The sequence below is a fragment of the Bombus flavifrons genome, chromosome 11 (assembly GCF_040668555.2).
Source record: "Bombus flavifrons isolate JBK064 chromosome 11, iyBomFlav1_principal, whole genome shotgun sequence".
Classification (NCBI taxonomy): Eukaryota; Metazoa; Arthropoda; class Insecta; order Hymenoptera; family Apidae; genus Bombus; species Bombus flavifrons.
The window spans coordinates 423,402-437,412 of record NC_138452.1 but is presented as its reverse complement, the minus strand read 5'-3'; the positions used below and the strand labels follow the sequence as shown (position 1 = coordinate 437,412).

At 35.6% G+C, this 14,011-nt stretch overlaps 1 protein-coding gene across 2 annotated transcripts; it reads right to left on the bottom strand.

Moving 5' to 3' along the window:
- Positions 1-6,321: 6,321 nt before the first annotated feature.
- Positions 6,322-13,500, bottom strand: LOC138184753 (very long chain fatty acid elongase AAEL008004). Of its 2 annotated transcripts, XM_069123023.1 has the most exons (5): positions 13,401-13,483; positions 13,273-13,310; positions 8,112-8,363; positions 7,754-7,997; positions 6,322-6,935 (listed from the first exon to the last, which is right to left on the bottom strand). In XM_069123023.1, the coding sequence occupies exons 3-5, from the start codon at positions 8,361-8,363 to the stop codon at positions 6,469-6,471; spliced, it is 963 nt and encodes a 320-aa protein (XP_068979124.1). In that variant the 5' UTR covers positions 13,273-13,310; positions 13,401-13,483; the 3' UTR covers positions 6,322-6,468. The 2 variants fall into 2 exon arrangements, with proteins under 2 accessions (XP_068979124.1, XP_068979123.1); XM_069123022.1 differs by having other exon boundaries at positions 13,273-13,500.
- Between the last annotated feature and the right edge of the window lie 511 nt (positions 13,501-14,011).

Sequence of the window (14,011 nt, the reverse complement as noted above, 5' to 3'; positions counted from 1 at the left end):
ATATTTTTAGAGTCTGAAACAATATTTATTGTATATTTTATTATATTGTGTTATAATATAATCTTCATAATGACTATAAACTGTTTAAATGATATTACCCGCTATATTAATAAATTTCCATATTTAATAAGTCAACCTTTAGACTCTAATAATTTTATGTTTAATACAATCATTCTTGCTATGTGTACCTACTAACGTTTTATCAAATGTACGTGTTCGCAATAAATTGTTGTTATTTCTATACTCAGAGGTAAGATAGGAATAGTTATTATTATATTGAATGGATAAATCTATCATACCGTTCTGAGCCAAAAAAAACCTTTATTGCACGCGCTTACAAAAACTAGGGATAAAAACAAAAAGCATCTTAAGCCTATCGATTAAATCTATCGATTGTAACTAGGATCATCTTCTAGTTACTATTACTTATAACTAACGCATCTGCATATGGATGGCGAGCACGAACTCAAGTTGTCATTTTCAACAATATTCTTCATAATGACTATAAACTGTTTAAATGATATTACCCGCTATATTAATAAATTTCCATATTTAATAAGTTAACCTTTAGACTCTAATAATTTTATGTTTAATACAATCATTCTTGCTATGTGTACCTACTAACGTTTTATCAAATGTATGTGTTCGCAATAAATATGTGCTTTATATTACATTTTCAGATCGATCTTAAATTTTATTATTATAATCATAATGAGTTGCGTTGAACGACTATATTTGAATGTTAAAAATAATCAAATACTTTTGCAAGTTACCTAGCCCTAACCCTAACGCTGAACCTAACCCTAACCGTATACGAGTTAGTTATAAAAGCGTGTCGTGATCTTTGGTCCAATAATTTGAATACCATAAGAAAAAAACTGCATTGCTTGATTTATTTGACGTACCTTTGATACCATATTAATCAATATTATTATTTTTCAGTTATTAGTTGCTTAAAATTTCCCATCAAACGATAGGATAATTTTTCTCTTCAAACCTTCGATTCAATTCATATTAATCGAATTTGAAGATAAAATAATGTATATGAATTACTTGTAAACGTAGGTCGTATCTAGCATATTTTTGGTATAGCATTTGTCGATCCATCGATGATGATTAATTCCTTGGAACCTTCGATTATAAATTCTTGTTTCGCGCTAGTCGGACGCAACCTATCGTAATCGCCGGTAAAAGTATGATATATCTGTCGTAATATATTAGCATGTATAGCACATGCATTTGTGATGTATATGCAGTTTATACGGTGTCTCCTTTATGAGATGTGGCTCACGACTTTCACCCGTCGTCACTTTCACTGATGAAAATTAGTAGTACTTGGTTTATTCGCTCTCGAAACTAGCAACTAGATCGTCTTTATTGTGGATGATAGGCATCGCGTGAAAACACTTGCTCTTTGAATTTAGCGTGTATATATAATCATGAACTAATCATTGGATCGTTGGTTTTAGTTTTGTTCTTGAAGACTAGTATTAGCAAGTAGTTATGATTTATATAATTTGAATAGTATTTTTAATACACTAGTACTAATAGTCATTGCTTGAACAAAATTAGAATTTCAATTTCAGTTTTCAGAAAAGTGTAGAAGATGATATTTGAAAATTTGATTTTATCTTGTGAATTCTTTATGCTTTTAAGTTCTTTAATACTATCTTATGTCAAGTTGATAAGTAAAAGATCGAAATTATACACTGGGGTGGTTAAAGTAGAAATCGTATGTCGTTAAAGTAGGAATTTTATATTATTTCACAGACGAGGTACAGACATTGACTAATCAGTGATGCAAAAACGCAATCTCGTCGATGGTCACATCTTGTACCATTGATTAAGAATGGATACTTGTATGTATCTGGATCATTGATTACCGATGATGTACGAAATAGACGTGACATTCAATGCTTTTTTGTATTTCGGAATTCACTTGACCTCCCACACCATTTTTGTATCGCATGCAACGTTACCGATTCAGTATAGTAGCGGTCTAAATTTTCCTATGAAATTATAAATAAGGTATAAAACAACATTTTGCATATGAAGCATAGAACTCTGCACCTCTGCAATATCTATTTGCTCAATTGTACTCCTTCAATCGTATTATACATGATATAACAGATTCGAATGGTGATTTCGCGCAAAACCTTTTATATTGTTATATTCTTAATGTTTTCCAATTTTAATGCGATCCAATTACTGAAATTTTCGGAGATTTTTACAATTATTAATTTGATAATTCTCCCACTCATATTCACGAAAGTTTAAGCTTCTTAGATAATAATTTTTTAAATGTAAAATTTGATTTCTATTATCCGTATACTACTAATTAATTTTTATATTATATCCCATTTTCTAACGAAAACATTTTTGAAAATTAAAAGGAATATTTTATTGTTTGAAATTAATTTTATGATTTATCAAGTTTTCGCGCTTAATTTACATGAAACTTAATACTAGAATCAACTATATACGAATGTATTAAATCTTACGTTTTATGATACTCTGTTTCGCAATTTTTTAATAAACTCTACGAATGATACACATGATCGATCGCAGTATCACGATTATTTTAGTCTTCTATGCCAATCGATTACCATGCGATAATAAATTCTAAGTGAAACCCATAAAAATTAAATATACTACATGTGTAAAAAAATTTAAGGGTTGACTTTTGAAGCTACAAGAATTACGTTACGTTTTCGAATGTCGTAATCTTCTTTTCTCTGACTTGTACGAAGTAAGCTGCTGCCCATTCTCCTTTTAGCTTCAAGGATCACCCCTTAAATATTCTCACAGCTGTATCCGAACACCCTATAAATCATATAAATAGGTTAACTGTAATGAAAAGAAAAATGATAGTACTTTTCCAAATTTTTGAGCATAATAGGTCTTAGTCAAAGAGGTGTAGGATACAAATATATTATTCACCACGTATAGTTTACCTTTATAAATATTTAAAACGAACAAAGCCAAGTCAGGATTCATTTTCATTGAAACTACTGGTTTTATTTGCAATAGCATCGCCGCCGTAATAATGCCCCGCTGCATCTTAGAATGGCATAGATGAAGCAATCCATAAGCAAAACGCGGCTGCAAATTAATGTAGACTATTCGTCTGCATCGGTACAAAAATTGGACGCGTGAATATGAAAGCTATAAATGTTAGACGATGTTTTGTAAGAACTACTGTACCTTATCGAATTTAATCTATATGCAATCTATGCGAATGATCCTTTGATACAAAAATAGTACAAATAGCAATCACAAGGTATAATAATACACATTGCAGAAAAGTAAGATGACTGTTAATAGAACCATTACAGATGACTAAAAGGTTAAACGTAACGAAATAATAGTAAAAATAACAATAATCGTTAAAATAATAGCAATAATGGCAATAAAATAATAACAATTATTATTCTTAAATTGAGGTAAAGAAGCAGGAAGAAGGAAGGAAAGGAAATGGTTAAGGAGAGGAATCGCGAATGTCGATCAGAGCAGAGTAACTAAAAGCATTGTAAAAGGTATTAAAATCGATAGGGTCACAATAGTGGTTAGAATGAGGCGATTTACACCGTTATCGTAGTTTGTATGATAAGACTCACGAAGGAAAAGCGCATATTTCATAAGGCTACGCGCCGATGTATAAGGATAACAGTAACGTAAGTTTCTCAAGGATTTCAGGATAACAAATGAAGAGGTTAACACGTTTGTACGTATACAGAAGGTTGGCAGCGGCAAACCAATGCAGCAAAAAAAAAAAAAAAAGAAAGATGATCAAAGGTAATAAACTCGAGACGCAGCAATATCGAGTCGTATTTATGGCAAAGAAAGGACATATCAACGGATCCTCGCAATTAACGTAGTGTGGTACTTATAACGAGAGCTATAGATAGCAGATCCATACTCAAGAATGAAGTAAAGACCCATAGAGTGTTCGGAGTGCGATGGTATTCGAGAATAACTTAAAGCTGCGATAAATAAAGCCAAGGGTCTTGAATCCGTACCTACCTGTGTATTGATAATGAGCCAGGAACGATAGCAAACTAGGAAACTACATTTCTGAGTCACGTATGGTATCAACGGGTGACAAGATGTATTGTAGATAGTAACAAGGATAGTTAAATACCTTAAGCTTGCGGCTGGAACGGGTTACATGACACTTTGTTAAGTTAAAACTAATTTCATTACGCGAGCACCAGGAAGACAGGCTATTTAATTCCTCTTGTAACAGAAGTGCATCATAACCGTAACTGATCTATAAATCTTTAGATCGTCATCAAAAAGTAAAAATGTACAATTTAAGAAGATTTCTGATACATCGTTAGTGTAAAGTATAAATATAAATAAAAATAAATAAATAAAGTATAAATAAAAGTAAAGGACCCAAGTGAGAAACCTGTGGAACGTCTGAGAGCACAGTAATCTCTTTAGGAAGATGGTTATTGTAACAATATTTGTTACAATACAACAATTGTTACTTAACAGTCTGAATTCTGTTAGTCAAATAGCTGGAGAGCCGAGGAGAAAAAGTACCGTAAAAGCTAGAGGCGAAGAGATTGGGAAAAAGAGTAGGATGATCGACAATGTCGGAGTCTTTATGAAGTTCGATGTAAATTGCATCAGCAGGTTACTTTCTAAACAATTAATCTTATTTGAAGTAACGATAAGGGCACGAACAAAGAAATAAATTTGTTCATTAAAAATCACACAATTTAATCTTAAAATAAATACATCTCTTATTTGTTACTATTAGTCTGTATTGTACAAATTTACTTATTCTATACATTGAATATGTATCCACTTCGTATTGTTCAATCGACGTCTCTCGAATCGCATTTTTTCTTTTATAAACAGATAATAAAGAACGCTTGTGTATACATTCTTATTAGAAATTGGTTGTAAACGGATATACGTGTCGGCCGGTAACTATCACAGTAAACTCTTAAGGGAAAAGATATCAAATTATAAACAAATTAGCAATGTGTGCCAACACTCGCATTCTAATCTTCTCAATCTATAGCTCGCGCTTGTTGCAGAAGTCGATGGTACAGAATACTTAATAACTGAAACAAGCTAACCGAAACAAACAAGCTAATTCGAAAAAGCAGGTAATCGCAATCGAGATACGATACCATGCAATTTCAACTGTTCGTTCGACTGTTGATCACAAAGTTTTTAATGCCGAAATAGCGCTTCTTTACCAAGATACATTTTTCTCGAAAGATCTACAAAATTTAGTCAAAACAACATTCGTTGAACACATTTGAAAATAACAACAACAACAACAAAAAAAAAAACGATCCGATTTGTCGATTGCTTGCGAGCAATACTTAGTTCTGAGATTGATTTGCATTCGTGATAGAACGCATAGTTCTAATGACACGGGAACTCCACGAGCGATATTTTACCGTCCGCTAACGCTGTAGTCGTCTGCTTCTGTTGTTCTTCGTAGCAAAACAAGGAAAGACATTTGATCACAGCGTTTTCACGCGGTAAAATGTCGCTCGTATCACTCGTGTGCCGCCGAGTGACTAAGATCTACAACGAATCACGGAGAAAATAGAACATAGAAGTTAATTAGTTAGATGAATTGAGCAATAAGAACGTTGCTGAATCGCAACGAAGTCCGTAACGTTCGTTACGACTAGATCGGCGCTGCCGGTTTCACATCATGAGCTACACACCGTGATACGCGTATGAGATACACTCCCGAAAATAAAATATACAGTCTCGTTTGTGCTTATGGATCATATGCGTCGATCGTTTTTTGATCTACTAACTTTGTACGAAAAGTATCATCAGCGGCCGACGTTCTCGGGATACACAAAATCAGTATCGCGATACTATATCTCTTCATAATCCATTGTGTTAACGCTTCCATTGGTATACATAGTATATTTACTATGTCTCATACGATACACGTATCGCCTTGTGAAACTGGTCTTAATTTCGCTGCCATGTTGCTAACGCTCCAGATACAAAGTAACCTCTGTTCCGAATTTATGAAGTTTCACGACAGACGATAAGAGCTTAGAAAGAAAAATTTGGCAATTTCTCGTAACTCTAGTTTGATGACAGTTAGATGTCTCATATATTCTGTCTCATACATTCTCCGATACGTATCATGCATATTGTTCATTCACATAGAATCACACAAATCGTAGAATCACACAATCTACACGCGCGACACAGAATACACACAGGAAGCGAGATAGTGTTCGTAATATATTCAAACGCATCCTTATCCGCGCAGAAGGTAACAGATGAGTTATTTGGTGAACCCGAAAAATTAGATATCGAAAATCGAACGTTTTCAATCACCTTTTTATATTCTTTGACGAGACATTCTCGATATTGTACGACGATAAAATCTGCCCGCTTATGTTATATCGATGGATTCGTTGAATACAAATTTATGTTCACATAATGCGATTCGGACTGATGGCTAGCATTTTATTTTTGGAAACCGCGGTTGTCGATAAACACGCGGTTTCTGAGGCCACTGTCCGAGATGTAACCGGTTGCCATTTTGTATTCGTTCGCGTATATTTTACCGTTCTCGTTTACGTCGTTCTGCTGTTTCTTCTCGTTCTGGCTTTCCGTTTCCTTCTTCGTTAACGCGTTGGGCGATTTTCTCTTCCCGTATGACTGGTTGTAGAAGTTGCGGAACAGGAAGTAAAACATGACGCCATGCAGCCCGATCCACCAGACAAACACCTTCGGGTAGTTGCAGTCGATAAAGAGAAGTTGGAAAGCGTGGAGTATCACCAGGATGAATTGGACCATCTGTAGCGCAGTCAGGTACTTCTTCCACCAGAGATACGGCTGTATCTTTGGTCCGAGAGCAGCCAAAAAGTAGTATGAGTACATCACAATATGCACAAATGTGTTCAGCATGCCAAAGAACGAGCCATGACCGCCTATAAATGAAAGTCGATCGTGTTACGATTATCTCCTAATGAAGTTTCGAATTTTAACGACGTTGAAATGCTTCTAAGTCGTTAAACTAATAAGTATTACGTCTATCTTTGACCTACAAGTTACACAGGGCTAAGAACCAACTGGTTATTGATACAGCTTTTCCATTTGTATGGCAGGTATCGAATCGAAGCTGTTGCACGTTATGTATCACGGGGAATGAACGATAGGAGATAGTGAAAGTTTTATTTTTCGATCCCGTGTTATTCGTTAATAATATTACGAAAAATATAGAAGATCTTTAGAAATCCATAAGGGAAGTCTCATGTAAAATTTTAACCCGATTAATTTTTTAAATTCAGGTCTTGCGTTTCGACCTTTTAAAATTTAACAGGCATTTTACTTTAACCCTTTGACAATGTAATAAACTGGCGACGAATTCACTGCGAACAATTTAGAAAAGTAATTACACTGAAGATATTTTCTGAGTTTCTGGTATTAGATACAACGATATATATAGCATAATTTTAACCTTTTGTAAAAAATACATCTCTCTCAAACCATACCGCTACGGGGTTAAAGCTTCCTTATTCCAAGTTCAGCTTAAAATCACAGATTACATATTTACCACGTGCTGATATCTAAGAAAATCACTATCTTAGACGGAATGTTTCACGATCAATTATCGTGGCTGAATAGGTGTTTATAACAGGCAAGACGCGATGAGACTCTACTGCCGTGCAAAATCTGTTATGAGGTATTGGTAGTCGTTCGATTATATTTATTTATGTATATGTGTGCAAAGTAGGAGAATACTTACCAGGAGTGAATTTGACACCAAACCAAACCGATATTGGCATGCAACCATGATGGATCACGTGCAATATTGAAATGTGATTGTTCTTTTTTCTCAATACAAACAATATAGTGTCAAAGAATTCGGTGAATTTTGAGAAGTAGTACCACCAGCAGCCATGTGCCATTCGTATTGCCAGCGGGTTGTCCGAATAGTCTACTGGTTGACAACGGAACGAATAGTGACCTCCCCATCCAGATGCTAAGGACTGTACCGAATAAACGATGCATTACAACGAATTTCGAAAAACTTGTTTGTTTTCCATGACATTTTTTAAATAATTTAGCTATAAAGATAGGTATTTCCTAACCGATTCACATACCTCGTAAAACAACCACGTGGATAATATCACTTGGAAGAGATTATAGAATAGCATGACCTTCCTGAGATTGAAAGGTTTGCGATTTTCCATGAGCTTAGGACCTAGAACCTTGACAAAGTAGGCGTAAAATAGGCAGATGAAAATGGTCGGGAATGGACTGCTCATCATAGGCCAATTATTGACCCTTGGGTCGCTCTTGTTGTCCATTAGGTCTCGGTAGCCATCGTATATCGCTCTTACGAGTTGTGCCATCTGAAAATCACGTTTTTATATAATAGAAATTCACGTTTTTACTGTTTGTATATCGTGCTCGTCGCTAATGATGCGAAACGGTTTTGTTCATCACGAAAAACATAACTCAATGGTTCAACGAATCGATCAGAGATATGATTGGGGTTAGGTTACTTCTACACAATTTTTATGGAATGGTGCGTTCGACGAGATGGACTTGCGTTTCGAACAAGCAAACTGATCACGATTTGAGATTCGACGATCGTCCAACACAGATGGCGGTTTGAGAATCTATGGATCGATGTTGACAGCGTGACTAAAAGTTAGAGCCGACTTGTGCTTTCACTGTTGTGAGATTTCCTCGAATGTACTACACCCGCGAAAACAGGTACGCGAACGACGTTGGAACCGTGCGGCGCCAGGAATTCTTTGTTGAAAACACGATCAACGAAATCACATCTCGTCACGCGAAAGGCAAACGCAACGTACGTTTATCTCGAGGCACGCGTGAAACATTTTGTCATGCGTCGCACGTGATAGCGCTCATTGTGAAAAAGCCATTCCTTAATAAGGTTAAACCACGTGTTAACAGGTTACTGTTTGTTCTCCAACGATTCCAAACATTTTATAGAGTAATGTTATCGATGTAAGGAAGAAGCTGTGTAAGTTGTTTGAATTTCTTTCTTCAGACTAATTTTAACAAACTCGAATCCATTTTATTTTACAATTTTAAAACGCGTCGAAATTAAAACAAGTCTCGCAAGAATCTAAGCAGATTAGATTTTAAATATCGTGTCTTTTTCCTTGTGTTCAATAATATTTCAATATTTTAATATTCTTAACATCCTCGTGCCTATTCATCCAACCATTCTATAAATCTTATTGGAGTACCGGGTTCCTGTTCTCAATCGAACTGGTCCTTGACAAATAAATGTTGCTTCTAGTTCCGTGCATATTTTAAACTGGTACTGCTGATTATAAATTTATCGTATTTTACGAATTTTTGAGAATTAACGAATGTTAGGTCTAAAAGGTCTTCATATCTGATGATTTAGACGCAATTGGGAATACCACTTTTTGATGTAGCGACTATAAACTTGTTTTCTTTATGATTTTCTTTTGTAATTAAATGAATCAATTTGGACGACTGAATTCGTAATATCTTGTAATCTATGGTCGTTTGTCGATCTTTTATCTTATCTTGTATCTTATATTATATTTATAATCACAACAATAGTAAAAATATCTCGATCGCATTTCCGTAATTATGTCAGCGGAAATAACTTTCCTCTTAATTCCATTATTCTAGCCTAGAATCATGCGTCATTAGTTTCTCTAATACCATTACGGCTTCAATGTGCCCGCAGTTACACTCGTTTTCTTTCGAAGAATCTCGATCTTTTATGTCACGCCTAGTCCAAACAAGGACAATCTTTTTGCGTACTATATCCTCGTTTACCCAGTCGATGTCAACGAGCTAAAATCGATCCGTTCGAAAGCGAAATGCCAATTATCAGAGAGAAACAAAGCCAGGTATGAGAAAAGATACTTTTCAGTTCAGTGATTCGACACAGCATAGTAAATATTTTCAAATTCGTGTATAAGGTTCATCATTGTCGCAGAGCTCTTTATCAAACAATTTTTCGTGCATTTATGGAGAATCGAAAGATGCAAAAGTACACATAACGCGTATCACGTGGAAAACTACTTAAAGTAACCAAAGTATAACGATCATCGCATTTAGTGGATGAAACATATTTTTGTTTAAGTTTCATTTCTTTAGCTATATGTATTTAGAAAAATTAAAATTTTGCATAAATATCCGCAGTCTAGCGATAACCACTAGCGATTGCGAAAGCTTATTTTTGGCCGGTTCAATCTCCGAACGGTTGTTTGAACCAATTCTTATAATTGTTTTCTTTAATTCGTCTTTTCTAGCGAATTACTCGCGACACCGACGAAAAGTTGCGTGGCCGACTCTCAACGCAGTGGCTTGCGAAATTTAGAAAACTACGAGCAAATCGGGTTCCTCGAAGAACGTTTGTCTGTCGAAAAACGGTACGAAAGACACGCTTGTCCCAGCGTCGATTTCGTAATCCAATCTGCACTGCCGTTTGAATAGGGTTAGAAAGAGAAGTGACCTCATCGAACACTATAACGTCCACTCACGATCCAAGTACTTTACTATTTCCGCCACGGAAATATTCCAACCTACTGTCCGATTCTAGTCGTTGAATCTAGTCGTTCTGTCTGCTCTTCATTAACCCATCCCTATGAACGTTTATTCGCTCGGAATTGATACTTTTCGGTCATATCTAGATTTATCGACGATTTAATATCTCTGTGATTAAATGGAGATATCACGTTCAGTCGAATTAAAATATTTCCGATTGGTGATAATAGCACTTGGCAGTAGTACAGTTTCGTGGTTTGGTGCGCTAAAAGCAGTGCGTTGAAAGCAGTGCATTCGTTTGTCTATTTTCTACGTTAATACCTATTTTCTGCGTTGCGCAAAATACTTCCTAGATCTACATAAAGTAAATACTAAGCAGGCGAGCCGATGTAAATATTTTTATTATTGTTTGCTGGATGTTGGATATTTTGATTAATGCTAAGTCAATGCATCAGTGTTCTTTGAAGACCAAACAATTTCTTAGCACATCAGAAGTAGCGTATATGACTACAATATGTACAAATAGTTATTAGTAACTGCGAGGTGGACTGGTATTGGGAAGTAAATCGTGAAAGTGACTATAAAGTGACACCAGTGAGATCAAAGTTTAATGAGGAAGATCAAATTTCCCATAGAAAAATATCCACAGAAGCTCAAGGACGATTATAATTACCTCATGTTCTTTCTTATTCTTCAATGTCTTTTCTCGCTCCTACTGTACTATATTTGTTTTTGAACTTCTATATGCCAATCGCATTCTTCTTTCAATAAACAAAAAATCTTATAATATTTTAACAAGAACATTAGTATTAAACTTGAAACAAAAATTCACGTCTATTATCAATGATTCCGTTGTATTTTATTCAAATTTGTTGTTAATCTAATTCGTTATTTTCTTTTACAGCTAGTTGCATGAAATACGAGTGGCATTAGAAATATCAATTAGAAATATCAAAATTTCAATCGCAGTCGCTATATCGTGATAATTACTAACTTCATTACACGTACGATTAATGTCAATAAAATACGAAGAACAAGAGGAAATTCTATCCAATAAATAACCTGTGAATCGCGGTTTGATAATGTATGGGAAAGTGATTGAGGCAGTAAGTTCATCTTAAGCCGAGGTTTTCCGTGCAACCATTACTTTTTTATTTCTTTTGTTTTTCCAAGAAACGTGTAACGCACACGCAATTTAAATCAGCCAGGATCCTGAGCAGGTCAATATATATCGAAGACGCATTAAGAAACAGATTTGCAATGTAAAGTCTAGAATGTGGAGGTCTGACGAATGTGGTGTTGCGCGTTGCAATTGAAATCACTGTTCTCTTGACAATTCCCGCTTGTTAAGCACTGTTTGCTGCCGAGTCAGGTGCATCCTTCGCTCTTTATTTTAAGCCTTAAGCCTTAAGCGAAGAAAGTAACGAATGCAATGCCTTTGTTACGAGACAACGATAGCGTTCCAGCGCGTGCAATTATCACGCAATTGCCCGCCAAATTCAGCGATCGACTGATCTATTGTTTGCGAGAGAGTTAAGAAAACATTAAATCTCTTTTTATCTTGATTAGCTGTTCAGTTAAAGAAACATGTTTTGGGAAGATGGGGATGCTAAGTGGAAATAATTATGACGTCTTGCGCGAGCATTAAGTCTGTATGCAAACGGACGAAGTTCCAAAGTGGATTTTAAACAAATTCTATTCGTCTTCTGGCAGCTTACTTTCGTGGAAACACTGAAAATATCATCCTAACGGTCTTAGCCAGTTGCAACACAGCTTGTTCGAGAATAAAATCGATCGACGAATATTTGAAAATCACGGTAAAAGCTTCTTGAAAGAGCTACTTGAACAAGGACTATTATCGAGCGGGTAGAATCGATTGATCGACTCGATAAAAGAGATTCCGTGAAATTCATAATTAAATAGTATGTTTTATAGAATGGAGGCTGGTCGCTCAGAGCTGAGATAATTTTATTAAATCACATGGATGATTAAAATATTGCGAAAACGTAACGCCGATTATAATTTAAAGGTTTCATTGAAGTAAGTGGGGATCGCCATAATTTGTCGTTACATCTAATTCCTAGTTGAATTACAAAGTTAATGGTGACACTTAGCGGTAATTAGAATTTCCGTAATCTTAACATAATTGTCCTTCGTAATGAACGCCTTCGCGTGGACTGTCACTCGGATTGATGATTTTCACACGCTACACAAAAACTGATATCCTTTTTTTTTTATATTCTAAGATTACTAAAATTTTTAAGTTATGATTTATGAGATGTTAATTTCCTTCACTGCATATGACTAAAAGCACATATCTTGTTATATAAAAATTTCATATCATTTTTCACCCGCTAGATCGCGATGAACAAAGCAAAATAAGATCGTTTATGGCAGTGACGAGCCAACCTAACCCTGTCTAAATTTGATTTAGCTGTTCTCCCGTAAACGATCCCATGTAAACGCAGCAATTTCTTCTGTAAACCTTGTCTGGCCCAGATCCGTCATGAAACGTTACAAATTACCCGACGAGGGACATGTCTTTAGCGAAATATTTTGATCGTAAAACAAACGAAATATTCAACAATGACAATAAAATATATTCAGTCATAAATATTTAATATGTTCTATAACAGTACGATTCAATACAGATCGAAGCCAAATGTGGACAAAACCTTAACTAATCCTCTCCAGTATCTATTAGCCGATCTTTCATTTCAAATTCACACACGTCTGCAACCGAAATCTTTTACCTACCGTGATTTGATAACGACCTGGCCCGATCTAGGAGGCAGCTAAATAAGAAAAAAAAACAACACCAATGTTTATCGTCTTCTTTCCGTGAACTAGATCGCGTCAAGATTATATCGAACCCAAAGTCTTACAAGATGCGAGTGCACAATTGCGTTAAAATGTAATATAACTCGATACTCCAGGAGAGAACCTTCGTGTTTGACTACGTTCGAAGAAACTGAAGTTCCACGATGAAAACGGTGTTTTATATCGGCACATCCGTGTGTGCACGTTGGTTACCGTATGTGGGGTAGAACACCGATCCCACCAACTTCTGTAGAAGTCGACGCTTTTCTGCCGCTTGTAGATGGTTCTCGACTGTTCAAGGGTCGTATAACCAGGGTGCACGTGTGCCTTGCAGGCTATGTGTTCGAACCGTGAGCGATCTGTCCTGTTTGGGGAATGTGACAGTGGTTTACGACAATTGTACAATGGTCCACTCGTTTCCGAGGATTTACGCGCATTGTTTGCCTTTGCACGAGCAGATTTAATAGGACGTCTACCAGACTTAAATTACTAGGATTTTGATTGGACGTTCCACGTGAACAACCTTATTAAACATTCACTACATGAATGTTTATATTCGTCATGCGTTTTAGTTGCTTTTGCGATACCTGTTTATCTACGCTACGTGTTTATCGTCTGTAATTGTTCGGGTTCGGGTCAAGTTAAGATTCGCTGCAATCAGGGTTGATATCAAAGC

Coding starts and splice junctions, on each gene's coding strand:
- LOC138184753 (XM_069123022.1), bottom strand. CDS start 8,363: ATGGCACAACTCGTAAGAGCGATATACGATGGCTACCGAGACCTAATG. Junction 7,998..8,111: donor CCACGTGGTTGTTTTACGAG/GTATGTGAATCG, acceptor TATTCGGTACAG/TCCTTAGCATCTGGATGGGG. Junction 6,936..7,753: donor TGGTGTCAAATTCACTCCTG/GTAAGTATTCTC, acceptor TTTCATTTATAG/GCGGTCATGGCTCGTTCTTT.